The sequence below is a fragment of the Notechis scutatus genome, chromosome 1 (assembly GCF_049901735.1).
Source record: "Notechis scutatus isolate UNSWTSFEM ecotype Mainland chromosome 1, rNotScu1.2, whole genome shotgun sequence".
NCBI lineage: Eukaryota > Metazoa > Chordata > Lepidosauria > Squamata > Elapidae > Notechis > Notechis scutatus.
The window spans coordinates 58,637,459-58,665,458 of NC_142009.1; the positions used below are offsets into that span (position 1 = coordinate 58,637,459).

General features: G+C 36.5%; 2 protein-coding genes across 2 annotated transcripts; one reads left to right on the forward strand and one right to left on the reverse strand.

The window, feature by feature from the left end:
• Positions 1-1,599: 1,599 nt before the first annotated feature.
• On the forward strand, positions 1,600-9,585 carry TRMT61B (tRNA methyltransferase 61B). The gene is made up of 7 exons (XM_026681726.2): positions 1,600-3,157; positions 4,195-4,297; positions 5,497-5,687; positions 5,994-6,085; positions 8,069-8,289; positions 9,141-9,209; positions 9,359-9,585. The coding sequence occupies exons 1-7, from the start codon at positions 2,351-2,353 to the stop codon at positions 9,460-9,462; spliced, it is 1,587 nt and encodes a 528-aa protein (XP_026537511.2). The 5' UTR covers positions 1,600-2,350; the 3' UTR covers positions 9,463-9,585.
• On the reverse strand, positions 9,515-27,982 carry SPDYA (speedy/RINGO cell cycle regulator family member A). Its single transcript, XM_087965278.1, has 7 exons — positions 27,862-27,982; positions 21,686-21,938; positions 21,060-21,118; positions 19,934-20,019; positions 14,094-14,265; positions 10,665-10,953; positions 9,515-9,720 (listed from the first exon to the last, which is right to left on the reverse strand). Exons 2-7 carry the CDS (start codon positions 21,918-21,920, stop codon positions 9,647-9,649), a joined length of 915 nt encoding a protein of 304 aa, XP_087821404.1. The 5' UTR covers positions 21,921-21,938; positions 27,862-27,982; the 3' UTR covers positions 9,515-9,646.
• Positions 27,983-28,000: the final 18 nt, after the last annotated feature.

Sequence of the window (28,000 nt, forward strand, 5' to 3'; positions counted from 1 at the left end):
TTGTTACAGTTCTAAATTCACTTGTTTGGAATAAATATGAGGGATGTGTAAATCTCAATTGGTGGTGTGCATATGAGTAGACTCTGACAGGAATATGCTTTTAATTCCATGTTCTGTCCACTGTATCATAGTGGAACTGTTCTTCCTCTAGTCTAGAAGATATCCTTTCACATTTAAAACATGCTATCCCTGTTATTTCTTTATTGTTAAGAAATAACACACTTTAAACTCAACTTATTTATTTTTTCTGTATTTAAATATATATATATTCCTTTTTAAAGAACCTTAAAGAGTTAAAGCTGAAAAAAAGAATGAAGAAAAAGAAAAATGCATTAAAGTTTACAAAATGTAGAATTACATAAAGAATTCTAGACTTTTCTCAGAAATAGATAACACTTTATATTGTATTTATTAATTGGAAATTAAATATTAAGGACCCAGTCCTTTAAAAGGGCAGCAGGCAGGAGCCGGCCAAATACCATCCAATTAGTCTTCTGGATATTTCTTCTAAATGTTATGCTCATCTCTTGACTAAATTGAACGATTGGGAGGAAGAATTTTTTTCCAGTCAGGCAAGATTCATAAAGCACAGTGGATCATTGTGCCACTCTGAAAGGCTTTTATCCAGAAATATACCAACAAACATACAAAGCAACTCTGTCTCATTCATCAATTTTACTTCTGCCTTTGACTCAATTGACATGTCCCAATTATGGAAAAAAATTGCAAAGACAGACATCAGTAGGAATCTTTTCATCTTTTTACAATTGAATTACATACTGATACTGTGGCCAGAGTAAGAATAAGAGCTGCAAGGCTCTTTGTCATATTTCATTTCAACGGAATGAGCTGTCAAAGCTGTTTACTTCTTCCTTTTGTGTGCATCAATTACATCAATTCAGTGGATATATATATAGATAGGTATAGGTATATGTAGGTATATGTCATATATATATATATATATATATATATATATATATATATATATATATATATATATATATATATATATATATATATATATATATATATATATATATATATATATATATATATATATATATATATATATATATATATATAATAGTGGTGTGTGTGTGTGTGTGTGTGTGTGTACATACATACACACACACACACAGAGAGAGAAAACAAAAATGTGTGTGTAAAGATATAGTCACATAGAGATTTATGTTTCTAATCAAGACAGACAGATAAGCCTGTAGGGCTTTATCTCGAGGCCAATAGTGTCTCAGCAGAGTGTCAAATTTCCTTTATGCAGTCAACAGCTGGACTATACACAAGAAGGGGAGGCGAGTATAATTAGCCTCCTATAAATAATAAATCAATCAAAGGAAATGCTCAAAAGAAAATGGGACGAGAGGCAAGCCCAAAGATAATTTATTACAGTAGAAGAATCAAGACGCTTCCCAACACGACTTCTGTAGAGAACCACGTGAGACTAAGCCGGCGCAGGGCATGTGCATCATTCCTTGTGCTTGTCTCTCCACGGGGCTAAGTTCCAATGGTTTTATATCCCAACATCCGGTTCTCAACTGCAGTATAGCAGGTCTCCATATGCGGGCAGGACCACTATAGATACGTAGAGCTTAAGGTAAAAAGATAAAATGCTTAACATTTAGTTGTTGGCTAGGTCTAAAAGCAGAAGCCAGATACTGCCACTCCGGCAGGTTATGCATAGGTTAAGTTCAAACGAAAGAAAATATTGAGTTTGCTGTGTTTTCTCCATTCTGAGGATCCGGGTACTGCAATTTAGATTCGTTCTTGGGAAACACTGGAACACGGTTCTTAGATTATTACTGTATGAAATCCAGCAGGCAGATTTTCCCGTCACGGGGATGCAGATATTAATGAAGAAAGCAAAGCCAGTTAAACCTCTGCTTTTCTTGGAAAAGGATAAAGGGGGACAGAATTCAAGGGATACTGAGAGAATCTGTATCTGTATGAAAAGACTCACGTTTGTTCCAAGCCTCGTAACGAACCACATCCTTTCCTCCTCCTCCTCCTTCCGCTTAGTATTTCTATTAATATGTGCCCTCGCTGCCTTTAGTTCCCCCCCCTCACCTCCAATTGATCCATTCATAACCGGAAGCTGAAGAGGAAACCTACGGTAGTTTTTCGGAAAGGCCCCTTTGACTGGATTGCGATTGGCTCCGCAGCTCGCCCGGGAAGAAAAAGCCGCGTCTGCGTCCTTGTTCGCTTTGCAACCAGCTTGGGTACCTTTGGCAGAGTTGTAGAACAACGGCGGGTTCCGTTAAGCCAAGCATAAAAAATAAAAGAAAGCGATTGGCCAATTGGCGGCGTCTGCTCTCCTCGAAAGACCGAAGCCGTGATGGGCAGCTGCTGGCAAAGGCTGGGTCTGGGGGCATCGCAAGGGAGGATTTGGGCATCGCTCCGGAACAAGATGAGAGAGGATCGATCCATAGGAGACGCTGGGCGAAAAGGACTGCACCTCCGGGCTGGAGTGCCAGGGACGGTCGTCGGTCATTCCAAAGCTCACCGGCACCAGCTGCAAGGAAAGCCCACAGCCGATCCCCAAGGCGTTAGTCGCCGGGTGTCTTCTACCTCGGCGGGGGACGGAGACGGAAGGGATGAGCTCCCAGAACAGGTTAGCGCTAAATCTCAGCCGGACTCCTTTCGGTTGAGGGAGACGAGCAGGGCTCGGAGAGGGTCGCTGTCGCCCTTAGAAAGGCTGAGCCGGATGATTCCCGCGGAACTCCTCTCTGCGGAGGTCAGAGCTCTGAGAAGCGCGGAGGTGAAGGAATCCAAGTCTCTGGGGTGCGACACGGGCGTCGCAGAGGAGGGAGTCTTTCCTGGAGCAGATTCCCAGCTGGATCGAGGCTCGCTGGCCGAGAAAATGAAAAATGCGTCTTCGAGGAACTGCCCCTTCCGAGTTGGGGAGCTGATTCTAATAGAGGGTCATGGGAAGCACGGCACGAATTGGAAGATCCAATGCCTGCTCACTGGTACCGGAACGTGTAATACTAATGTGGGTTTCATTAGATTCTCTGAGATCGTAGGCAGACTCCCCGGACAGCTGTTCCACACGTCCCGGGGTAAAATCTTAATGATTCGGAGGCCATCCTTAGAAGAATATGTGTTGCTAATGGATCGAAAACCTACCATCATCTCTCCGAAGGTATGTATTAGTTGATCGGCACTCCCCTGTTCCCATTCTGGCGACTGATAAGTATGTTACCGCTCCCATTATTTCAACGGGCTCCACTGAGATCTTGTGGGCTCATTTTGAAAACAGAATTGGTAAAATAGGCTTTTTTTTTAGGACCCAACAAGACTCCCCACCTAAACTTTTATGCCTTTTGTATATATTTCCTATTTTCTTTGCTACCACATCTCACTTTCCCCATGTTTTAGCCCCCCTTTTTAGCCTAATGAACCTTTTTGAACTTAATGAACTTATTTCTGGGCTGGGGAATTATGGGAGTTGAAGTCCACACACATTAAGGTTAATGGGGTTGAGAAACACTGCAATAGTGGGCCCAAATTTACTGCTTCGTCTTATCATTAAGCATAGCTATTGCTGGAAATTCAGAATTGATTTATTTATTTGGAAAGTACCTAATTTAGATTATAAGGTAATTTAGACTTACAAAGTTGACTCAACCTTCCATACTTCCAATTTTGGTAAAATGAGGACCCAGATTGTTGGGGGCAATATGCTGACTGTGTAAACAGCTTAGAGAGGGCTGTAAAAGCACTGTGATGCAATATATATATATATCTATATTTTAAAAAAAAAAAAAAAATAAAAGGGGGGGGGGAAAAGGGGGGGGGAGAAAAAAAAAAAAAAAGGGAGGGGGGGGGGGGGGCAAGAAAGGAGAAAAAGGATAACAAAATTTTTAATATTTTTTTTTTTTTTTTTTTTTTTTTTTTTTATTATATATATTTTTTTTTTTAGTGCTATTAGTATAAACAGAAATTGTAGTGGGACCTCCAGATTCTGGTTGGAATTATTTCTGTTGTTATACATATAAGATTATACTCACTTCTGTTCTCTGCAGGAATTGCATGTGAACATCTGCCCCAGCTGCTGTTCAGTTATACTGAATATTAATTTGATCTGCGTTGAAACTGGACAGACTAAAGAAACATCCCTCTCAATACTATTTGAATAGTAGCTTTGAAATATGTCATCTTTGTTCTTTTAACCTATAGGATGCCAATACAATGCTGCTGTTAATGGATATTACTCAAGGGGACACAGTATTGGAAGCTGGTTCTGGTTCTGGCAGCATGAGTTTATTTCTATCGAAAGCAGGTAAAATGAGAGTTTTTGGATAGGGTTTTCATTATTGGTGTCAGCTGACAAGAGTTTCCATCTTTTATTGTTTCTTTATACTAAATAAAACTTTTTGACATTTTAATGTATATAATTGCTAATCTTTTACCAGGCTTCAGGCAGAAAAAAAATGATTTCATTCCTGCTACTTTATCATTTTAGTGCCACTAATGCTGTCTGTAATAAGTAGAAAATTATGCACCTTTTGGTGGTAAAACCACGAAGAGAAGAGTTGGAAGGGACCTTGGATGTCTTCCAGTCTAACCCCCTGCCTAGGCAGGAAACACCACTTCAGACAAATGATTATCCAACACCTTTTTAAAAACTTCCAGTGTTGGAATTCACAACTTTTGGAGACAAGTTGTTCCACCATTAATTGCTCTAACTGTCAGGAAATTTCTCCTTAATCTTGATTAGTTTCCACCCATTGCTTCTTGTCCTGCCCTCAGGTGCTTTGGAGAATAGCTTGACTCCCTCTTCTTTGTGGCAGCCCTGAGATATTGGAATGCTTCTATCATTCCCCTAGTCCTCCTTTTCATTAGACTAGACATACCCAGTTCTTGCAACAGTTCTTCACGTTTAGCCTCCAAGCCCCAATCATCTTTGTTGCTCTTTTCTACTCTTTCTAGAGTTTCAACACAGTGGTGACCAAAACTGAATGCAGTATTTGAGATGAAATATGAGATGCTTTTCAGATAATACTGTCATGCAATTATATTCTATTTATAGGCTTTTTCTAAGATTTGCCATATTTTTCTAAACTTTCCCACATTTTTCTATTATTTGTTTTTTTCTTACCAGTGCTACAGCTTGGTGGAATACAGCAGCTCTTTAAGGGCTGAAGTAAAGTGAATGACAATTTCAAGGGTAGTCACCTATTGCCAACATCCCTGCACAAACTTGCCATCCTGCAGATATTATGCAGATTGGTTATTTTACTATATATCGCCACGAGGACCCCTTAAATCTACTAAGGGTCACCCGACTAGTAGCTAGTGAAAGGTGAATGATAGGACAGCTAAAATTAGGAAAGATAGGTAAGGGAGAGAATATAAGTCAAACAGGAAGAAGAGTGGTGGTAGATCTTTCCCTGCAGGAGGCTATTTAAGTATTTTCTTTTATGTAATTGTTTATATAAAATATAAAAATAAGTCAACTTGATTGTATTCTATTTTCAGTTGGGTCACAAGGTCATGTTATAAGTTATGAAATCATAAAACAACATCACAAATTGGCAGAGGAGAATTTTTGCCAGTGGCGTAATGCATGGAAGATAGGACATGATAAAGAGTGGCCAAATAATGTAGATTTCATTAATCAAGATATTTTGACTGCAGCTGAGGATTTGAAATCTGTAACACTTGATGCTGTAAGTAATGTATTTCTTTTCTTAAAGTCAGAATTTCCTGTTCAAAGTGGCTTGGGGACTTAAAACAGATAATTCCATTAGCACTATAAGCAAACACCTTTATTTTTATCATTAATCCATTACCCAGCCAGTCTGACATTATGGTTTGTGAGTGTGTGCTGCTAAAACATTGATATATGTTATGCTAAAAACAGACACTGTCACAAGTCTTATAGTACAATAAGTACTTCTAATACAAATACTCATTAAAATCAATCCCTGTTGTGTTTTACTTTAATATTAATGTTTTTCTTTCTCTTTTGATAGGTAGTTCTGGACATGCTTTCCCCTCAGAATGCTTTGCCTGTAATTTTCCCAAGTCTTAAACAAGGTGGGGTCTGTGTTGCATACTTTGCAAAGTAAGTATTCATTCCTTAAATATCCAGGTTTTGCTTTCAGTATGCAAAATATTTTAAACTTTATTTCATGCATGAATGAAGCACCCCTTTCAAACTTTTCAAGCAGACAAATATTTTCCCAGACTAATAGTCCTAATACCTTGTTGCTTCATGTATGTGTACATGCAGGGCCATTTCAACTTTGCAGGAAAGAATGCAGCGAAGTGGCTGTGATGCACTTATATATGGAATCAAATAGTAACAGAAATTGCATTAAAAATTCTTTATTAGGCTAATTATACCCAGTTCTTTTAACAAATCTTCATAGGATTTAACCTTCAATTCCCTTACCATCTTGGCTGATCTTTTTTCACTCTTTTAAGACCTCTTGTTTAACCCTCTTTTTCAGTCTGTATATTAACTCAATATTCAGATTGTCATGTCTCATGTTATTAACCCCCAATATTAGCAGATCCTGCAATTCCAGCTTTGTAAAATGCAGACATGTTATTTTAGCTGTTTCCCAATTGAGAATGAGAGTGGGGGGTTGTTGTTTTGGCTTCCTTTTATGTAAAGGAACAGTTTGTAATTAAAGTTAAAAATATTCTTACAATACTATAGGATGTATGTATGACAATTAAAGGTGCTCCAATACAGCAGACATGTTCTACAAATATCTTGGAGTAAAATAGCAGGCCTCTTTATTTTGGACAACATTGCTCCTTGTCTATCTTGTTTTCTCTTCAAAGGGAATACACTTTATTCCTGCAATGTCTTTTTCCTAAAAGAGATTGTAGGAATAAAGACTTTAGGAAAAAAGAGTTTTTGTTTATATGGTATATGTTTGTATGCTTGGCACTAACATATTAATTTGAAATTAATTTCTTCCTTGGAGGTTCTTAGATACTGTTTCAAATAAATTTTGCTGAAAAGCGCTAACAGCAAACCTGTCCTTAGCTCTCTTTTGAGAGCTCTGCCCATTAGTTCTCCTCATGCTATTTGGAGAATGGCACATGCAGCCTCAGGAAGAAGGCTTGGCATGGCCAGCGGCTGCCTCATATAGAGTCAGCATGTCAAGCTGAGGTATAAGACAGCAAAGTTCAGCAGGAATAACAAGACCTATGGAACATAGGTCGTAGGGGCAGCTGGGGTTTTGCATTGTGATACTAGGGTGGCTAGTTATGACACAGAACATGAGGTAGCGTTCCTTGGTAGTATTGGGAGTGAAAGAGAGGCCAAGCCTGCTGAAGCACCAGCACTACCACCTCTCCACTGCGCAGAACAGCCAAAAGGACAGAGATGGAGGGAGAGATAGGCAAATGAGAGTATTTGGAAAGGAGATAGAGAAGGCAAACCTTGAACTCACCAAGAATTAGGGCTGGGAAGACCAAACTGAGAATTGCTTGAATTGGGGTTCACCTAATGACCAATGGGTTTGGTTAACAGCCGTAATGGGAACTGCCGGGATTATTTATGGCCATATCACTTAGTAACAGAAATTCTAGTACCTATTACTGCCATAACTCAAGGACTACCTATTCTTAGATTTCAAACATAGTAAAAAACCTATCAGTATGATATAATAATGGAACAGAATACTGATAGAAGTTGTGGATTCTCCATCTGGTTAGACACCTCTCAAGACTGGTTTAATTAGTTTTCTGTATATTTCAGATAGTTTGGAATAGATGATCCTTATGATTCTTTCCAATTCTATAATTCTGTCTTTAACCAAAGTGACAAGTATTGTTGAAACATCATGCTAAAACGTGATTCAACCATTGTTTAATAAACTATAATGACTGGATTTACATGATAGTCTAACTCTAAGACAAAGCATATAATCCGCATTATGGTTTACAGTTGTATAAACATTACTGAAAAATGAATATCATTAATAACAGATTGAATAAATATGCATTAAAATTGGGCTACAACATAAATTCTAATATATATTTGTAGAAATTCATTTGCAATATACATAATTGTTTATTTTTCTACCAGTATCACTCAGGTTATTGAATTGATGGAAGCTATCCGGATCAGAAAATTAGCCCTTTTTTGTGAGAAAGTTTTGGAAGTTACACATAGAGATTGGCTAATATGCCCAGCTACATGGGAAAAGAGAAATGTTCTTAAAAACATAGCATCTGAACTAAACCTCAATGATGAAACTGTTTGTCATCATGAAAATGATGTTTCTGCTGAAGAGAGAGGAAATGAAGGTAGGAAATAAATTGGGTTCTTTGTAATAATAACTGAAATATTGTAACCTAGTGATATGTCTTGTTCAGAAGAGGTAAATCATAGGTTGGATTTATGCATACTAAATCATGTTAACTGTAGTTTGGTGAATAAACAACAACTTTCTTGAATCACACATTATGAATGAACTATGGAAACCTAAATGGTCTCTGAGCGTGGTTGGTTGCTTGCAGACATTTCATTACCCAACATCAGTGCTAGTGAGTCTGAAGTTTGTTCCCTGTTTATATACTGTACATAGCTTGTTGCCCTGTCAGTGTTGGTGGAGATGTAGTTTTTCTCCTTGGTAGTTCTTTGATTGGGGTATTATTTTTTTGTTTGCTTGATTGCCTGGTGTTAATCACTGTTTTTATGAATCTTGGTTGCCAGAGGATATGGATGTGTTCTGCCCCTTTTGCTTCCATCTTAGCTTTTGGTTGTCTCTTTTGAATAGTGTGTAAATATATTATTTATTTCTCTGTCTATTGATGGTTGATTTGTCTAAATGCCAAGCTTTCAGGAATTTCCTAGCATTCAACCCTGAGCTACATACATTCTCGTCCATTGAAATTATCAATAAAACAAACTCAATTAGGACTCAGCCTGATATCTGATAATTGTTTTCCTTCAGGGATGACAATATGAAATAAAAGTCATATCCTCCTCTTATGGGAAAGGAAACAAACAGGGAAAGTTGCTAAGGTGCCCAAGGCTGTGGGGTGGGGGGGTCAGAATTGACACAGGGATGAGTAGTTCAATAACAGATTTGTTTCAAGAACAAATTTGAATTAAAGAATTTTAGTCGTTTACATATTTTATTTTATCTCAACAGTTCTTGCTTCTGCCAATATAAGAACACCTTACATTGCTAAGCCTTTCCCATATCAAGTTGGTTATACAGGTAAGAATGACTTAGCAAAAATATTATAAGCTACACATTTCATTATTACTATGTTTTTCATAAGCACCGTGAAAGCATTTTTAGGAATGAATAATAAAACAAAATGCTAATGACTGTTAAAACATTAGTTTTTCTCCCCTTTCATATAGTATTCCTTGTCAAGCTGAGGAAATTTAATTCACTATATCCAAACACTGCTCCAGATGGTATGTGCCAATTGGAAGATCGGGCTTCATCAGAAATAACACATTAGAAGAAATTTTATTTGATATGAGTATGATTTGGGAAACAATTGATGTGTTTACATTGACTAAGATACAATATGTTTCAATATACTAATATGTTTAACAAATAAAAGAAAAAATAAATTTAGAGACTAAATATTTTGACATGTATTTTGTATTTAATTTGCTATTAATTTTGAAACTTAAGTTTTGTTATTCTTCATTTCCAGTAAACCAGTCCATGGATTTATCTCGACTACTTTTTTTCCCATTCCTAGGCTGGTCACCTGTCAAAAAAATAGAAGTATTTGGAAGTTTAGAGTGTCATTATGGATAAGCAAGCATTATGCTTTTGTATTCAGATAGTTCTTGATTTACAACAGTTCATTTAGTGACTATTCGAAGTAACATCACTGAAAAAAGTGACTTATGACCATTTTTCACACTTACGACTATTGTAGCATCTCCATGGTCATGTGATTTACATTCGGATGCTTGACAACTGACTCATATTTATGATGGTTGCAGTGTCCCAGAGTCATGTGATTGCCTTTTGTGACAAGCAAAGTCAATGAGGAAACCAGATTCACTTAACAACCATGTTACTAATTTAATAGCTGCAGTGATTCACTTAAGAAATGTGGCAAGAAAAGTCGTAAAATGGGGCATAAATTTTGTGCTCAGTTGTGGTCGTAAGTTTAGAACTACCTGTAATTCAGAACAGATTACATAAATAGGAATAATAGAATGAAAACCCCAACAAGCAAAATAAAATTGTAAAAAGGCTTTCCAGTGAAATATATAATTGCTTTGAATACTCTCTATTGTTCTTCCCTTCAGCTCATTAACTCTAATTTTTTGGTGCATTAGGATGTTCATTAAGTTGAAATCCACTCTGTAGCTTTCATGTAGACACAAAACACAGTGGTGGGATTCAAAAAATTTTACTACTGGTTCTGCTGGTGTGGCTTGGTGGGCGTGGCAGGGGAAGGATACTATAAAATCTCCAGTCAGAGGTGGTATTTGCCAGTTCTCCAAAGTACTCAAAATTTCCGCTACCAGTTCTCCAGAACTGGTCAGAATCTGCTGAATACCACCTCTGACAAAACATTGCCAGCAAGAGGCATATATGTGATCTCTAAACATACAGCCCTTTTGACTTATTGTCTATAGTTAGACTAGATGTTTAAACATTACAGTAATATTTTATTTCTATGTTCACTTAACTTACCTTGGGAGTGACAATGATAAGCTGGATCAAGGAGCATTTTATCTGTTGGATCAAGCAAACCAGGAGTGACATGTTGCTCCACCACTTCCAGAGTATCAGTGGAGGAGGTAGATGATAATCCCAGCCTTATATATCGTGTTTTTTTTCCACAAAGTGAACAGTCTACAGGTGTGGCATTAGGTCCTCGAGGTAACTGTACTTTGTTTCTGCAACTGTTTCTTATAGCTCCACTATGATAAAGAGACCGTTCTCGCTGCCATACATAATGTGTTGAAGCAATTGCCATTACCTGTATCAAAGACTCTTATCTCAGAAAGGACTGCATCAGAGCTATCATATAACAAACAGTGCACAGAAATTATAAGGGCTAGTGGGCAAGATTAATTTTCTTAATTAACAAGACATAACTATGCAACATTAAAAAATCGCTATTTATTAGCAAAATTGGTCTAATAAGTATAGAGAAAGTGAAAGGGCAGGCACCATTTTCAGATGAATGTTGAACTAAAAAGTCAAAAGTGCAGAAGAGAGGTTGCATGGAGCTCTGGGGGCAGTCCTGACAGCTTCATTCCATGCCCCTCTTATCTGTGACAGCTTCACCAGCATCTAAGTACAAGGCGGCCGCTTTTCTGCCACATGGGTCAGCCTGTTCTGGAATCTGGAGATCTTCAAAAGCGAGCGATCAGTAATGGGGTGGGGTGGAGCAAATGCAATCTGGTAGGTTTGCAAAGCAGGCCCAGTGCCTGCGGAGACCCAGCGGGAGAGGATGGGGAGAGGAAACAACTATGGGTACCCCAGGGGATTGTAAGCAGAGAGTGAGATATCTTGATGAGGGGAGACCTTGGGTGGTTGGAAGTAGGTGGCCTGTTCCAGCAGCACTATACTCTCATGGTCTTCTCCACTCTGAGATACCTCATGTGCACTTAACAACCTGTGCATTTGATTAACGAGTGTATTGTGGAAAGCAGGAAGGGATCACATTCATTTAATGTGATCCAATTAACGAATCCTTGGGTTATGAATATAATTGGCTGGCTCTATTACATTCATAATTTGAGGATTACCTGTAGGCAGAGTAGCACATTTTCCAAGTTTTTATTTTTTTAGCATTAGATCCTCCTGTGCTATGTAGCATATTCGGAAGCAAGGGATCTTTAGCATTTTTGGTCTTGGGCAAGTACTTCAGCATCTTCCCATGTGATGTTTAGAGTCTAAGCTTTCCATGAATGTTCTTCGCTAAGTCATTTTCTCTGCATGGAGAACATGACCTGCAAGTTGGAGTCTTTTGGGTGGTAAACATTTTTGGAGCACTTCTTCATCAGTAATATGGTCAAAATAGCATATCTTTAGGATTCAGTGAAGGCATCTTACTGGAAGATATCAAGTCTCTTGTTAATACTTGCCGGTGCCTTCCAAATCTTGCTAGCATAAATCACTATAGAAGCAAGCAAACAGAGTTTTAAGTTTCAGTGATGAGGACCAGATTTTATTCACCATCTGGAAACCAGCTGTTGCTTTTGATGTCCATCTCTGCGTCTCCATTTCAGGCAATTACATTACCCAAAGAGGTAAACCTTTCTTCCTTCTCAAGTCACTGATCTGAATGTGATCTAAATGTGATTCCCTGTATCTGTGCGGTGGAGCTCTCATACACGATCTTCGATTTCTCAGCACTTACTCTGAAGCTAATTTAGGTTGCTTCTTCATCTAAGGCAGCCATCACTTATTATAGTTTGGGTTCATCTTAGGGCAATATCATCTGCAAACTCGAGGTTGCCAAGACAATCTTCATCAGAATAATGTATGCCTTTCCTGATGCATGATGTTTGTTGCATAACATAGCTGAGGGCCAGAAGAGGAGCAGTGATACTAACTCTGATAGTAATTTTGAAGAAGTCTGTATGGCCATTTTCATAAGTTTTAAAAATAATAATGAAGACTGTCAATACGCCGTATAGATGTAGGATCTACCAGAGAGATTCTTGGTGGACACTGTCAAATGCTTTCTTAAAATCGATAAAGTTGATGGCCATTGAATGTCAATGCACTGTTCTATGATGTTTCATAAGGTAAAGAAACTTAAGACAGCAAGAATAATCTCAAGAAAATTTAGTCAACCAGGCAAGAGTTCTGTTTCAAGCCATATTGTTTATAGGACAACACTGGAGCAAACTGGCCATGGAGTCTGGTGCCAGAACTTGAAAATGATTTTCTCAGCTAAAAATATCACACAAGAATTGGGACATGGAATGTGAAAATGCTACACCAGGTTGAAAAATCTGCTCAACTTCTGTGGCTCTTTGATGACTACAAGCTAGACATCTTAGGTATAATCAGATCAGGTGGATAGAGAGTAGCCAAATTAATAGGAATGGTAAGACCATCATATGCAGGCCATGAAGAGTGGCATGAACATGAAGGTTGGCCTTGTTTTGGGAGAATGAGCAACAAAGCCACATTGGCTGGAAACTGGTCAGCAATAAAATAGCTGCTGCTCACTTTGAATTGCAAACAAATTCCCAAATAATAGAAACCATAAAAAATAGAAACCCCTCTTTGGTAGCAGTGGAAAACCTATAATGCAATGATTACCATCCAGTTGTGCTTACATCCAACATTATGAAATGTTTTGAGAGGCTGATAAAGGACATTATTGTATCCAGCCTCCCTCCAGCATTTGATCATTTCAGTTTGCTTACCGTCCAAATTGCTCTATAGAGGATGCTATTTATTCTGTTCCCAATCTTAGCTTGGCGCACTTAGAGGAAAGAAGTGCTCATGTGTGAATGCTGTTTGTCAATTTCAGTTTGGCACTTAATCCAATCATTCCTCAGCATCTAGTAGACAAACTGAACCTATTAGGCTTTGTGCAACTGGATTCTTGATTTTCTTATTGATAGGCCCAGTATGTGCGAATTGGGACTAATATTTCTAACACCATTTTCTTGAGCACAGGTTCTCCTCAGGGCAGTTTCCTAAATCTGCTGTTCTTCACCCTATTGACTCATGACTGTTGTGCTAGGTTTGCCACCAACCACATTGTGAAGTATGAGGATGATATAAGGATAGCGAGCTTTATTCAAGATAACAATGAGGGTGCTTACCGCAAGGAAAAAGAATGTTTGGTGAACTGGTGTAACAAAAATAGCTAGTATCTAATTACATAGTGTACACTGTATTGATAGATTATTTCATATTTTCCAAGAAATGCTAGTATATTTTTTAAAACATACACCCACTTTGATGAAGGTCAATTATTCATTAAGAGTATTTTGAAAACATGGTATCATCTAGCAATTAAAGTGAGTAATTTTGACAGCATTTAAAAATAACTATTAGAGTTTTGAAAACAAGGAAAGATTAGAAAACAGAAGTTGTTTATTATAATTTACCTTATCCTCTTAATAATATGAAACATACTTTTCTCACCTCTTCACAGCAACGTCTGCTTACTATAGCTCTATAACCCATCTTACTCCACAGTTCATCTCTCAACGCCAAGAAATCTGGGAAGAGTTTTCTCCAAGTTTTTCCTAAAGCCCATGGGAAAATCTCATATTTTGACTCTTCATCATCTTCTTCAACTGTATTTGCCAGGTATCTACAATAACATGTATATGACAATTAAACATAACTTTGATCAAATGTTTAGCACTGTCTCCCATCTTTTTCTTACCCCCCCCATCCCCATGTCATTACAGATTGCTCAAAACAATTTAGTTTGGACAAGCATCCCTAAGCTTATTTTTCATATTAGGAAAATAGAATATAATTTCCAACTTTTGCTTATCTTAACTTAATATTCAGAGTACCAAACTCAGAGCTATATGAGCAAAGAAATTCAAAAACCAAAATACAAAAATAGAGATAAATTCAGGCATCCTAAAAATCTCAGTTTTTTTAAAGAAATGAAAGTCTTGCAGTTTCGGAATATAGAAACAATGCTGAATACAAAACAAGTTAAAATATCTGGCTTTGTATAATGGATATTTCTCTTACAGATGCATTGAAAAGCTTTATATGGCTGTCATCTTGAAATATAACCCTAGAAGACGAGAAACAATCAGATCAGAAACACAAGTACAAAATTAAAAATCGCTCTACTCTAATAAAGGTATCATAACAACCAGCTGCCTACACCAGTTGAGTTCACATCCTGGCCCAGCACTTGGTGGAAAAAGTTAGGTCTTTATGGCCTTATGGAAAACAAAGAAAGTGGAAGCCCTTCGGATTTCAGGGAAGAAATTTTTCCTTAGGACAGGTGCCACTACAGAGAAGGAACACTTCCTAAGTCTTGACAGATGGCATTGTTTGATAGAGTGGACCTGGAACACACATACTCTTTTAGATTTGGTATTGGTAAGCTGAATAGACAGCCTCAAGGAGAGGTGGATTCTCAAATAAAGTGGTCTGTATCATTCAGGGCTTTAAAGGTGATAATCAGCACTTTGAATTGTACTTGAACTGGGAGCCACTAGAGTGCACACAAAATTGGGAAACTTTGGAGTTTCAGAACTGAACCTACCAGTGCATGCTGGACCAAGTAAACCTGTAGGGTAGGGAAGGAGGGTCTTCAAGAGCAGTCTTGGATTGAACAGTAAAATCAAAAGATGATGAATGAACATGAATAGGGCCTCATGGTTTTGAGATAAAGTAGTGGATTATATAAATATGTGTAACAAAAGCTAACATTTTCAGAAGAAAATATTCACTTGAATTACATACCTACTACAAGGAGTTTGACAACCAAACAATCTAAATGGAGTCCCTGTGCCCTTACTATGGCTAAAAGATTGGTATTGCAGCATTGAAAAGATAAGAGTATGGCCCCATTTACCCATAGCATTGAAGACCTGATTACACTTGACGTCTATGAGAAGATTATACATAAATATAGATTTTATATGTACAAGTATAATGAAATATGGAACTCATTTGTACAAAATATAGTATGTTAAAAAAGAATGATAGTTGTATATTAGAAATAAAAATATACAGACTTGTATTGTGTTTACATTAAGTACATATAGAATTGTATAGAATCTTTTCTAATGATATATTTTGTTTCTTTTTTCTGTTGTATTTTTCACTTTTTTAAAGCATCTTTTATACATTTTTTTCCTTTGAGAATGTACCCATTATAATTATCTTTGTGTTTTGTTCTTTTTCTTTTTCTATTACTATTTTAAAAGTAAAAAATTAAATTTAAAAACACCATCTTCATAGGGTTGTATAATACCCGTCTTCCAGACTCTCACATGAACCCCTCCAGATGCTCACAATCTCCAGGTGCCTCAACCACATCACTAATCTAGCCTGCACTAAAGATGTACGTCTGAATATCATCAGTATACTTATGATACTACACTCCGTACTGATTTTGACCTCACCCAACAGCTTGATGTAAAACCCTAAGCCACCCCTCATAAAAAGGGCCAAGGGCTAGGTTGTCCCCATAGCTGCTGTATCTTGAAGGTTTCAGATGTTTCATCTTGAAGTGACTGTTTCTTTAGCACCATCCAGAGGACACATGTGACTTAGGGAATGTCATGGATACGAATAGTCATCCTGCACTGAACTTAGTTTATTCAGCAGCAGAGTATTGTGCCACAGTATGGTTTAATAGCTCCCACAGAAATAGGATTGATGCATAATTGCCTGAGTCAATGCACATTGATATTGGGATGATCAGAAGTACTCCCACATGTTGGCTGCCTCTTTTGAGCCACATACGACTCCCAGAAATAAGATGAAAAAAGGTGGTCCTCCAAGAATACTCTAGTGGTCCCATCGGTCCCATGCCCTCCTTGCCTTGCTCTGCTTGCCTGGCCTGGCTATGTGCAAGTTCGCAGCAACACAGTTCTGCTCCAGATTTTGTTGCAGTCCCAGTGAACTCTTCCTGTGACGAGGACTCCCTGGGACCTAGTTCTCTAAACTGCGGCTGCTCTCAGAACTATGCTGCTCCTCTGGACTAATAGCAGCCAGGAACTATTGGAGGTGTGTGTTTAGAGCTTTGCTCCTGGACTTGCAGTGAACAATGGGACATTTGGGAGAAAGTTGGTGCAATAAAGGGGAGTTAAGCCTTTTTTCTGGCTGTGTTGCTTCCATGCCCAGCACCGGGTCATCACAAATACCTGAAGATTATTTATCACTCTCAGGTACTAATACTGAGTTATGTAGCTTGCCTGGAGCAAAACAGGTTGAGTTCCAGATATCCAGCTATTTCTCTTGCTAAAGTACTTTAGAAGATTATTTTGATATACACAATATGTAAAACAAAATCGCTCCCTAAAATGTTGAAGTTTGCCTTGCATTTTGAAAATGCAGTTTGGATGTGCCAAACACCATGCGATATGGAGAATACCGGATTCTCATAGTGGCCATGGTAGATGACTGATGCCCTCTATAACTGAGAGGCAAAATACCATCATGAAATTGTGATTGCGGGGCCAAAAAAACAATCTAGCCAACATATAGTGACAATGCTAAAATAGAGGCTATAATGGAGACTTTGCTGATTTCCTGGCTGTGACAAATGAAGTATAAAAAAAAATGTAATCTAGACATACATTTATAGTATTTTATATTTTTTATTTCATATTTTATCTCTTTTTATCAAAATATTATATGAATGTGCCATACAATAAATAAATGTTTCAACAATACAGGCAGAGTTGGAAACTGGAAGCAAGGAAACAAGCAAGGAACCCCCCAAAAAGATGTTTCTGTTTTGCTGATTCAAATACCCCTGTGTATTGCAAAGCATCTCTTGACAGATTTGCAGAGCCGTGTGAAATGGCTCTACAAATCTGAAGAAAGGAAGGACTCACTGGAAAGAGCATAATGCTGGGAAAGATTGAGGGCAATAGAAGAAGGGGACGACAGAGAATGAAGTGGCTGGGTCACTGAAGCAGTAGGCGTGAGTTTAAATGGACTCCAGAAGATGGTAGAGGACAGGAAGGCCTGGAGGAACATTGTCCATGGGGTCACGATGGGCCAGACACGACTTCGCAACTAACAAATGAAATGGCTACATAGTACTTTTCTGGTTTTGTCTTAGAAATATTCATTTTAAACCCAAAACAATTGGGGTAATACTGAATTTTGCTAGTCCCTCAGAAAGAATTCCCCCTTTTTAACCAATGCATTGTAAATCTTCTGCTGAAGTTTCTATAAATTATTATTAGTATGTATAAACATATCTTTCTTAAGCCTGCTTTGTCTTAAGTTAACTATCTCTGAAATTTCTTCTTTTTCTTTTACTAGTCAGCATGTAGAGCTCTTGCACCTTTTCTTACATTGTGCTTTGTCTTCCTGAGGCTTTATACTTCATTTCCTCCTTTTGGATCATCCACTGCTTCTAAAGAAAAACCTTCTTTCATTTGGCTGCTCTATTCTGTTTACTCTTGGTTGCAGAGCTTCAAAACTCCCATACCTCTGCCAAGGTTGCAGTTTTATTGGCAACTCTTGCTGTGCTGATGCTAAAGGAAAACTGAGATGGGAAGGAAAGAAGGCAGTATAGACTCCTGCAATTCTTTCAAACAGCTTACTTGTGCACAAATCCCATCTCTTTTGAAAGGAAAAAAAACAGAGTCTTTAATTTTTTTTTCCTTTTCATGGAGTTAATGTAAACTCAACATCTTTACCACTCAGTGATAAGTCAATAATGGGTTTTGCTGTCCTTTGATGTACAATATTACACTTGATATGGCTGAAACGTCAGACACCATCTGGTCAGACATGAATTGGTGTCCTTCATTTGTTGCAGCCCATATGGGTAAATATATAGAAATATAAAAGTGAATAAATCCACAAATATAGTTAGTTATTTATAATTAATGATATACCAGAAGTCATAAGATCCAAGATATATTATTTGTTGATTCTTCTGTATTTTATGTTTTATCTCTTTTTTTAACTATTTCGTTTTATGATTGTGTGTACACACACACACACACACACCCAAAATTTACTGAATGTCTAATAAAGTGTACTAAGGTTGCAGCTTTATTGCTATCTGGATGATAGTTATCTGGATGATCCTCTTTAAAGGAGTTAAACTATTAGAGAGAAGAATAAAGCTTACTTAGCTTCTCAGTAATTTTCAGGAGTTTCCACAAGAATGTTGATTTTTTTTTTCTTAATAAAATACTGTTTTGACATCAAATCAATAGTTTGCTTTTACTGTGGACAACTTAAAGATGAGTTCAACATTCTCATTTACTGGTGGCTATACAACCCTCTTGAGCTATTTAATGGCACAGTTGAGAGAAATGCAGGGATGAAATCTTCCAGCCCTGCCAGGTTTGGATGGCTTAATAATTAAGATTTGTTCCTTAATAAAGGGAAATTATCACTTTTAAAAAGTTTTAAACTGTATCTTGATTTAGCATTATGCATGAACATCAGCAATTGTTCCTATTTAATAAATTATGGTAAAGCAAATCCCATAACACAGTCATGAGTCTTGTCCACCAAATAGCATTCTAAGGATGCTTAATAATTACTGCCAAAATCTGACTTCATAGCTTTTCACTTAGACTGAAGCAAATTGAGCAAAAATACTACTTGGTCCAAATAGTAGGTTTTTAAATATATAATTGCCTAATGTACTTATTTTCCTAAAATTTAGTAGTTTCTAGTTTTAGGATATGAACAATTTTCATTAACATTTTTAAATTGTAAACATTTATTATTGTTTCCCACTGAAGAAGTCACCTAAAGGTTTAGAAAATTAAATGAAGTTTTCGCCTTATACTTAAGCTGAAATGTGAAGCCTATTCAAATCAGGAGTACAGAACTCCAAAAATATGTATTGAAAAAGAAATTGAAAGTTAGATAACTACTCTGGTAGAGAATTAACAGGGCTCTATTGTCCCTGGTCCCCCCCCCCCTCCAAAAAAAAGGGGTTACAGCACAACTATATATTTTTGGGGTTTATTTTCTATGAACATAAAATATAAATATTTCCATTCTTAACTTTCATTTTAAAATATTAGAAATCTGCAGAAATCAGCCACTCCTCTACTTAGCTTTGACAACATGTTGGGTTCATACACCATTTTACAAATTAAATTTCTATCAGCCTATTAGTCCTAATATGCTTCAAGATATAAATATTATAAATATAATTATAAGTATCCTAAATGTATAAATATAAATATTTATTTATTGGAGCCAGCAAGGCTTTGTTCTAACTACTCTTCTCTCAGGTAATAAATGCTCTCTCTTGTATTTTAATCACAACTATAAAGTTTAGAGTTACTTACAGAGCAACAAAGAAATTAAGCCTGGTGTGTTCATTTATACTATAGCCAGCCCTCTTGAAATAAACAAAAGTCATTGCCAAAAGATACTGTTGAAAGAAAGTAGAATATTAATGTTCCTCTTTTCCCTTTGGCCTAAAAATGACAAAACAGTCATTTGATAAAATCAACAGAAAAAAAATTATCAACAAAGCAAAAAAAAGAAAATCATTATTTTTAATTAATTGCCAAACACAGAATGGTTTTTAAATTTAGGTGAATCACACCTCCAATTGGATTTTTCAGTCACACTCTGTCACAGAAACTTGCGTCATGTTCTCACTGCCTTAATCTCGTTAGTAAGACATAAAGCAGGGCCAGAGATATCGCTCCTAACCAACGTATTAAGGATCAAGTAATTTTTCAGTTATACTGGAAATGTAGAAAACAGGAAACTGATATAGAGAAAAATGGGCCAATAAATTGCAGCTACTGGCCTTGTGCTGCAGGGTAAAGTGCTGTTAATTACATAATAGCCTGTCACATAAATTGTTAGTATGTCATGCAGTGTGCCACTTTCTGCACAATCCTGTGGTGTTGTATTGGGTATCAAAACCTACAGCCACTGCTCTCAAATTCTTTGCTGTTTTCTAAGCCCTAACAGATGTCATGCAGCAGAACTCAACTCTCCCAATAATATTTTATTCATTGCAGCATTTTAATATCAGAGTTAAAATCATTTAATGCCTACAGTTGGGTTTTGAATAAATATTTTTCCAGACTTTTAATTCAGCAAATGAATAAATAACGCTGTCAGGTTATTCAGGCAAGTGGCTTAGACCGTATTAAAATGAGTATCCTATTTATTAGATAGTAATGTCCAGTATGCATGTATTAAGAATTAGAGCCAAAAGAGGTACAATACATTATTTTTATTTAGATTTATAAAATGTTGATTTGTATTATTAAAATATTGATCTATGTGAGTCAATCACATCTAATCACAATATTTTAAATTTTCATGTTATTTAAAACAATAATTGAATTATTAAATTGAAATTAGCATAAAACAATAGGGTTTGATAGATGACAACAGAATATAAATCCTCTGATTTTTAAAGTTATACTGACTTAAAAGTAATAAGCCTACCTTGTCTGCAATTTTACAACAACAGTCCATCCACAAAAAATCTTGTATCAAATCATCATCTATAAAATAAGGCAGCAACGGTAAACTAATTATAATCTCAGGACACATTCTTTGAAAACAGCCTTTTAACAATAAAATTATATTTTTCCTAATTTCTGATTTGACTATAAAATCACCAGCTATTTGGAGAGAAAGGATGTTGTTTCTAAAGAAAACCAAAACCATGGGAAAAATGGTATGTGCATAAACAACTTCTTTATAGTAGATTTATGAGCCTTATCTAATGGCCAACTTCCACACATATGAAGGCTGATGAAACAGTCATTTCTATCATTGAATTATGTAAGAACAGGAGATTTTTATTTATATTTTGGTTCCTATGAGAATAAAATGAGAGTGCTAAAGAGTTTTAAGTTTGTGAGAGTTTCTGAGTTACCTCTCAAGCACATACAATTAGTTTGCACATTTTATTGAAATATGAAATATTATGTATGTGTTTTCATATAAATGTGTTTAAATGGCTTGATAGCACATAATCAATATACATATGTATAAAACTATGTATTATATGCATATGTGTGTGTATACATAGATGTAAAATTCTATTAACGTACAAAAAAACCTACCAAATAGTTTAAAGAAAGCTGTCATTTCCTGACGCTGAATAATTAAACATGAACCTTTTAATTGTTTTGGCTTAATATTATGATTAATATTTTTTCCAGAGGTCCCCCGGCAGTCTTTAAATTTTGGGCGCTTAAGGGCAAGTGTCTTTTTTTGCTGATATGATTTAGATTCACTTGGTTTTACATGAATGGTAATAGTGGGAGGTGTTTGACAGCAGCTCTGGTTATGTTTCATTTTCCTAAATGAAGTTACCTGTTGAAATAAAAATAAATTCTTAGCTGAAATTGAAGTTATAGAAAGGATATCATGAAAAATACATTATGCATACATGCTATATCTTTATTCATATAATATGAGCAAATGTATGTTTTCCATATTTTTGCAATATTTTTGCTACCTAAAGTACAATCTAATTGAATATATATATATATGGGAGGGTTTTGGGGTTTGGGAGGGGGGGGGGGAGGGGGGGGGGGGCTATATATATATATATATATATATAAAATTAGTCTCACTTCTGCAAGTTGCCCACAGTATTTGGTGTTTTAAAATGTTATTGCAATATGTATAAAAAGTCACTCAGTAACTTAAACTAATTGTATTGCTCATATCAACAGTTTGGACAATGTATAACATCACTGATATTATCAATACTATCTTGATATGTGCTAATTTGCCATTCAATTAACTATTTTAAATTAAAAGCAGAATTACCCTTGTTCTTGGTAGTGGTAATTCTATGCAATTATATTTTTGGATAAAATGCAGTCATTGTAAATCATTCAAATAAGAGCAGATTTTTAAAAATGAAATTTAAATTTTGATAATGCATAAGCTTCATGATATACATTATTTTACTGAGATTTCATTCCTACCATTCTCAGCTTTGGCTGCAGTTAGTTTTTAAGTGCAATGCAAGGTACTAGCCATAACCCTTAAAGCTTCACATGGTTCTCCCTTAGGATACCTTTTCCAGGCTAAAACTTCTTGCCCAGTAAGATCAGGGAGACTAGATTGCTGTGAGTTTCACCACTGAAGAAATTGCCATCTCCAGGAATCTTATAGACCCTCTTTCTTGGTGATGATCCCTTCCTCTAGAACAGTGTATTTGTAGATACCCAGACTGACTATTTAGCATCCACTGAACCATGTTTTTATGGCTCTTTGGAAGGGCTTTTGTGGATGAATAAAATCATAACAATGGTGATGCAGTGGACTATTGCAATTTTTATGGACAGATTTTATTATAAATATTAACCCTGTTTGTTGGTGTACTCTAAGCTACTTGGTTTTTTTAGAAATTAGGTAAATAAATAGTTGCCTTCATTGAAATAACCCTCTATTCCCTGTGTTTTTGTTATCTTCAAACATTCTTAGTGACTGAACTAATTTACATATTTGATAGAAAGCGAAGGCAGATAGATATGAACTGCACATGACAAACACCAATTATATTTCTTCCCAAATTGTAGATTAATTTAGCTGGCAAACAGTTTAAGAAAGTAACATGGGAAAATTATCCAGTACATACTGCGTCTTTCTACATGCTATATAAGCTGGAGTTCTACAAAGCTCTCTTTGTATTGCAATTCTTTCTTTTTCAGCTTCTTTTGTTCAGAGATTCTGAACTCTCTATAATAGGGAGAGAGAATGTGGATTTTGATTGAAATGGCAAGAATTTCTAAAACCCAATGTGGTTTAGAATAATAGCAACTTTAGAATAATAGCAACAACATTACACTTCTAGTAAAACAGTTTAGAGCAGTGGTTCCCAACCTTTTTTTCGCCCCGCACCCCTAAAGAAATTTCACTCGAACCTCGCACCCCCTGAAATAAATAATAAATAAAAATGCCAACATATAGCCAATATCCTACTATTTACCTGGACTTTTATCGCACCCCCTGGAATATCGTCTCGCACTCCCAGGAGGTGCGAGCACCCCAGTTTGGGAACCACTGGTTTAGAGGTACGTCTAGACTATTGTACACAATTGTCTTGTTTTATTATCTTTCATTGATAATTATACTGTCTTCTGTTGTTCCTTTTTTCTTATCTGTGTAAGCAAACAATTAAGAAGGGGAGAAGGAAATTGCTGCACAAAGCATTTACACTGGTACTGGTAGAAGGTGCAGCTCCAAAATTATCCCAGAAATAAATTCATAGGTGGAAGAGTTGTGAATCCCATTCATTTCTGGTTTCATAATACAATACTGTTTATGCTATGTTTTAATTTTATGTATTCTGCACTAGATTTCAGTTGAGTAGTAGATAAAGCATATCCCATAAACTTGAAATTTGCCTGTTCCTGCTCTATATTGTGTTCTGATTTATGTTTTAGTTCTTAACTTATTTTTGTATTAGATAGGTTCATTTATATGTTCTAACTCTTCTAACTAGTAAGCTAATCAGAAAAGCAGTAAAGTTGTGCCAAGTATTGATTCCTATCTTATCTAAGTTTCTTTTTATCCTATATGTTTTAGCTTCCTATATACAAACTTAACACATGCCCATTCCTTGGCCAGAATACTCTTTAAGAGTTACAACTGAAGACAGTAATTCCCCTGGACAGCTCAGGACTGTGGTTTCCAGAATTCCTACTCAAAATCTAAGTTGCCTTTCCAATATATTTGGGTATCACCAAACTGGGAAAGAACCTTCACATGGAATGCTCAGTCCTTTCTACAAATCTTAGTAGTTTTAAACTAAGATTGAAAATAGATTATAAAGCATATATGTTGCTTAAAAATTGTTAACTTAAATATAAATACTGATTTCATTATAGCCATAAGGAAAAGATTAATTTAATAAGAAATAGTAATCATTATACATGTAGTCCTCGACTTACAACAGTTCATTTAGTGACTGTTAAAGTTATAATGGTACTGAAAAAGTGACTTATGACCATTTTTCACACTTATGACCATTGCAGCATCCCCATGGTTACATGATCAAAATTCAGATGCCTGGCAACTGGTTCATATTTATGATATTTATGTCCTGGGATCATGTCATTTCCCGGTTTGCAACCTTCTGACAAGCAAAGTCAATGGGAAAGCCACATTAGCTTAACAACCATGTTACTAACTTAACAACTGCAATAATTCACTTAACAATTGTTGCAAGAAAGATTGTAAAATGGGCCAAACTCATTTAACAAATGGGCTCAATTGTGGTCATAACATGAGAACAACCTGTATAAGCTACACTGGCATGAATAATAGCTCAAAAGCAACAAATGTGCTCTACCTTCTGCTACAATTGCTACAAATCTTTTAAATTTTCAGCATCATCCAAACTCAAACCAAAAAGAGTAACTTTGATTCTCATAACTCAAAATGATTTCAAATCTGGATGACACCATAACCCTAAAACTCAGAAGCAGAACTACAGAATCACAAACCATCAACATTCCCCAAGCAAACACACACCTGGCAGCATGACTGTTCATTAACTGATCAGTTTTTTTGGCATATAGCATTATGGAACATAGCCATATATATTTAAAGAGCATGATTAATAATTAGAATACAATATGGATGGAAAGACCTTGGAGGTCTTCTAGTCCAGCCCACTGCTCAAGCAGGAGAACCTATACCATTTCAGACAAGTGACAGTCTAGACTCTTCTTAAAAACCTCCAGTGATGAAGCACCCACAATTTCTGAAGGCAAGCTGTTCCACTGGTTAATTATCCTCACTGTTAGAAAGTTTCTCGTTAATTCCTTGATTAGTTTCCATCCATTGTTTCTTGTCTTGCCCCCTGGTGGTTTAAAAAATAAATTGACCCCTTCTTCTTTCTGATAGACACTCACATACTAGAATTCTGCTATCATGTCACCCCTAATTCTTCTTTTCTTTAGACTAGCCAGACCCCAAACCTGCAGCCATTCTTCATATTGTTTAATCTCCAGGTCTTTGAGCATCTTAATTACTCTTCCCTGAACTATTTCCAAATCTCAACATCTTATTTGTAGTATGGTGACCAAAACTGCTTGCAGCATTCCAGGTGTGATTTTACTAGGGTTTTGTAAATCAGCACTAATACTTCACGAGATCTGGATTCTATGCCTCTGTTTATACAATCCAGGTTGGCATTAGTTTTTCTGGCTGCTGCTGCTCCACACAGTTGGCTTATATTCAAGCAATTCTCCACTAAGACTCCAATGCTAGGGATAGATTCATCAAAGTTTTTAAAGGAAAGAAAAGTTGACAGTTTTTCATTTTGTGGAACACAGTAAAATACACAGGAAAAACCCATTTGAAACTAAAAATGTGTCTAGGGTTAATGTTAGGGTTAGGGATACATGGTCTCATGGCTCAAACCTAATGCTAGGAATAGATTCCTCAAGGTTTTTGAAGGAAAGGAAAGTTGACAGCTTTTCATTTGGAGTTGATTGTGAACTACATTCCTTTCCTTCAAAAACCTCGAGGAATCTATTCTTAGCATTACTTTTTCACCATGACACCATGTAAAACTAATCTTAAACCTAGCCCTAACCCTAAATTCATTTTCAATTTAAATGTGATTTTCCCATGTATTTTACTGTGGTCCACAAACAACTCTGAACGAAAAGTTATCAACTTTCCTTTCCTTCAAAAACCTTGGGGAATCTATTCCTAGTATTAGTTTTGGGCCACGACACCATGTAGAACTAACTCTAACTCTAGCCCTAACCCTAAATTCATTTTCAATTCAAATGGAATCAGGGATGGGATCCAACTGGTATAACTACTGGTTCTTTCTATTAGCATCACACGCGCATGCGTGAGTCACGCAAGTCACGCGAGTGCAATTTACAACCTGCTGAGCTGCCCGGATAGCTGAGCAGCACTGCGTGCAAGTGCACAGCAATTGGAAAAGCCCTTTTTTCTGCTTTTTCAACTGCAGCTGTCTCGTGCAGTTGAAAAAGCAGGAAATAAAGGTCAGGTAAGAGCCCCGGTGGGGAGTGGGCCACAACAGCAGCAGACATAGAACCGGTTCTATGTATGCTGCTCTTCAGAGCAACTGGTTCTATAGAGGTGGACAGAACCGGTAGAAACCCACCCCCGAATGGAATGTTCCCATGTTTTACTATGGTCCACAAACAACTCCGAGCAAAAAGCTGTCAATTTTCCTTTCATTCAAAAACCTCAAGGACTCTATTCCTAGCATTAATTATGGGCAATGACACCATGTAGTACTAATCCTAACAATAGCCCTAACCCTAAATTCATTTTCAATTCAGAAGGGATTTTCCCATGTATTTTACTATGGTCCACAGACAGTTTTGAACAAAAAGCTGTCAACTTTCCTTTCCTTCCAAAACTTGTAGGGATCTATCCAGAGCATTAGTTTTGGGTCATAACAATATGTAGACTTTACCTGAATCCTAAATCTAACCCTAACCCTAGTCCTAACCCTAAATTAATTTTGAATACAAATGGGATTTTCCCAAATTTGGGAAGTAAAGGAAAGTTGATCGCTTTTCATTCAGAGTTGTCTGTGGACCACAGTAAAATACATGGGTGAATCCCATTTGAATTAAAAGTGAATATAGGGTTAAGGTGAGGGTTAGGATTAGGTATGCACGATGTCATGGCCCAAACCTAATCCTAGTAAGATTAATTGAGGTTTTTGAACAAAAGGAAAGTTGACAGTTTTTCATTCAGAGTTGTTTGTGGACTACAGTAAAATATATGGGCAAACCCCATTTGAATTAAAAATGAATTTAGGGTTAGGGCTAGGGCTAGGGCTAGTGTTAGTTCTACCTGGTGTCATGGCCCAAACCAAGTGCTAGGAATAGATTCCTTGAGGTTTTTGAAGGAAATGAAAGTTGAAAGCTTTTCATTCAGAGTTGTTTATGGACCACAGTAAAATACACAGGTAAATCCCATTTGAATTAAAAATGAATTTAGGGGTAGGGTTAGTTCTACATGGTGTCATAGCTCAAACCTAATGCTAGGAATAGATTCCTCGAGGTTTTTAAGAAAAGGAAAGCTGATAACTTTTCGTTTGGAGTTGTTTGTGGACCACAGTAAAATACATGGGAAAATCCCTTTTGAAACTAAAAATGAATCTAGGGTTAAGGTTAGGGTTAAGTCTATATGTTGTCATGGCCCAAAACTAATGCTTGGGATAGATTCCTACAGGTTTTGGAAGGAGAGGAAAGTTGAAAGATTTTCATGTCCAGCTTACCTCATATCCTGACAATGGAACTGAACCACTGGGTAATTGAAAGCCTGCAGATTTAAAACATGATAAATATGTAACTGTTTCTTATCCAGTAAAAAGTAAATTTTTCTCCTTTTATACTGTCTCTCTATTTCTCTTCTAA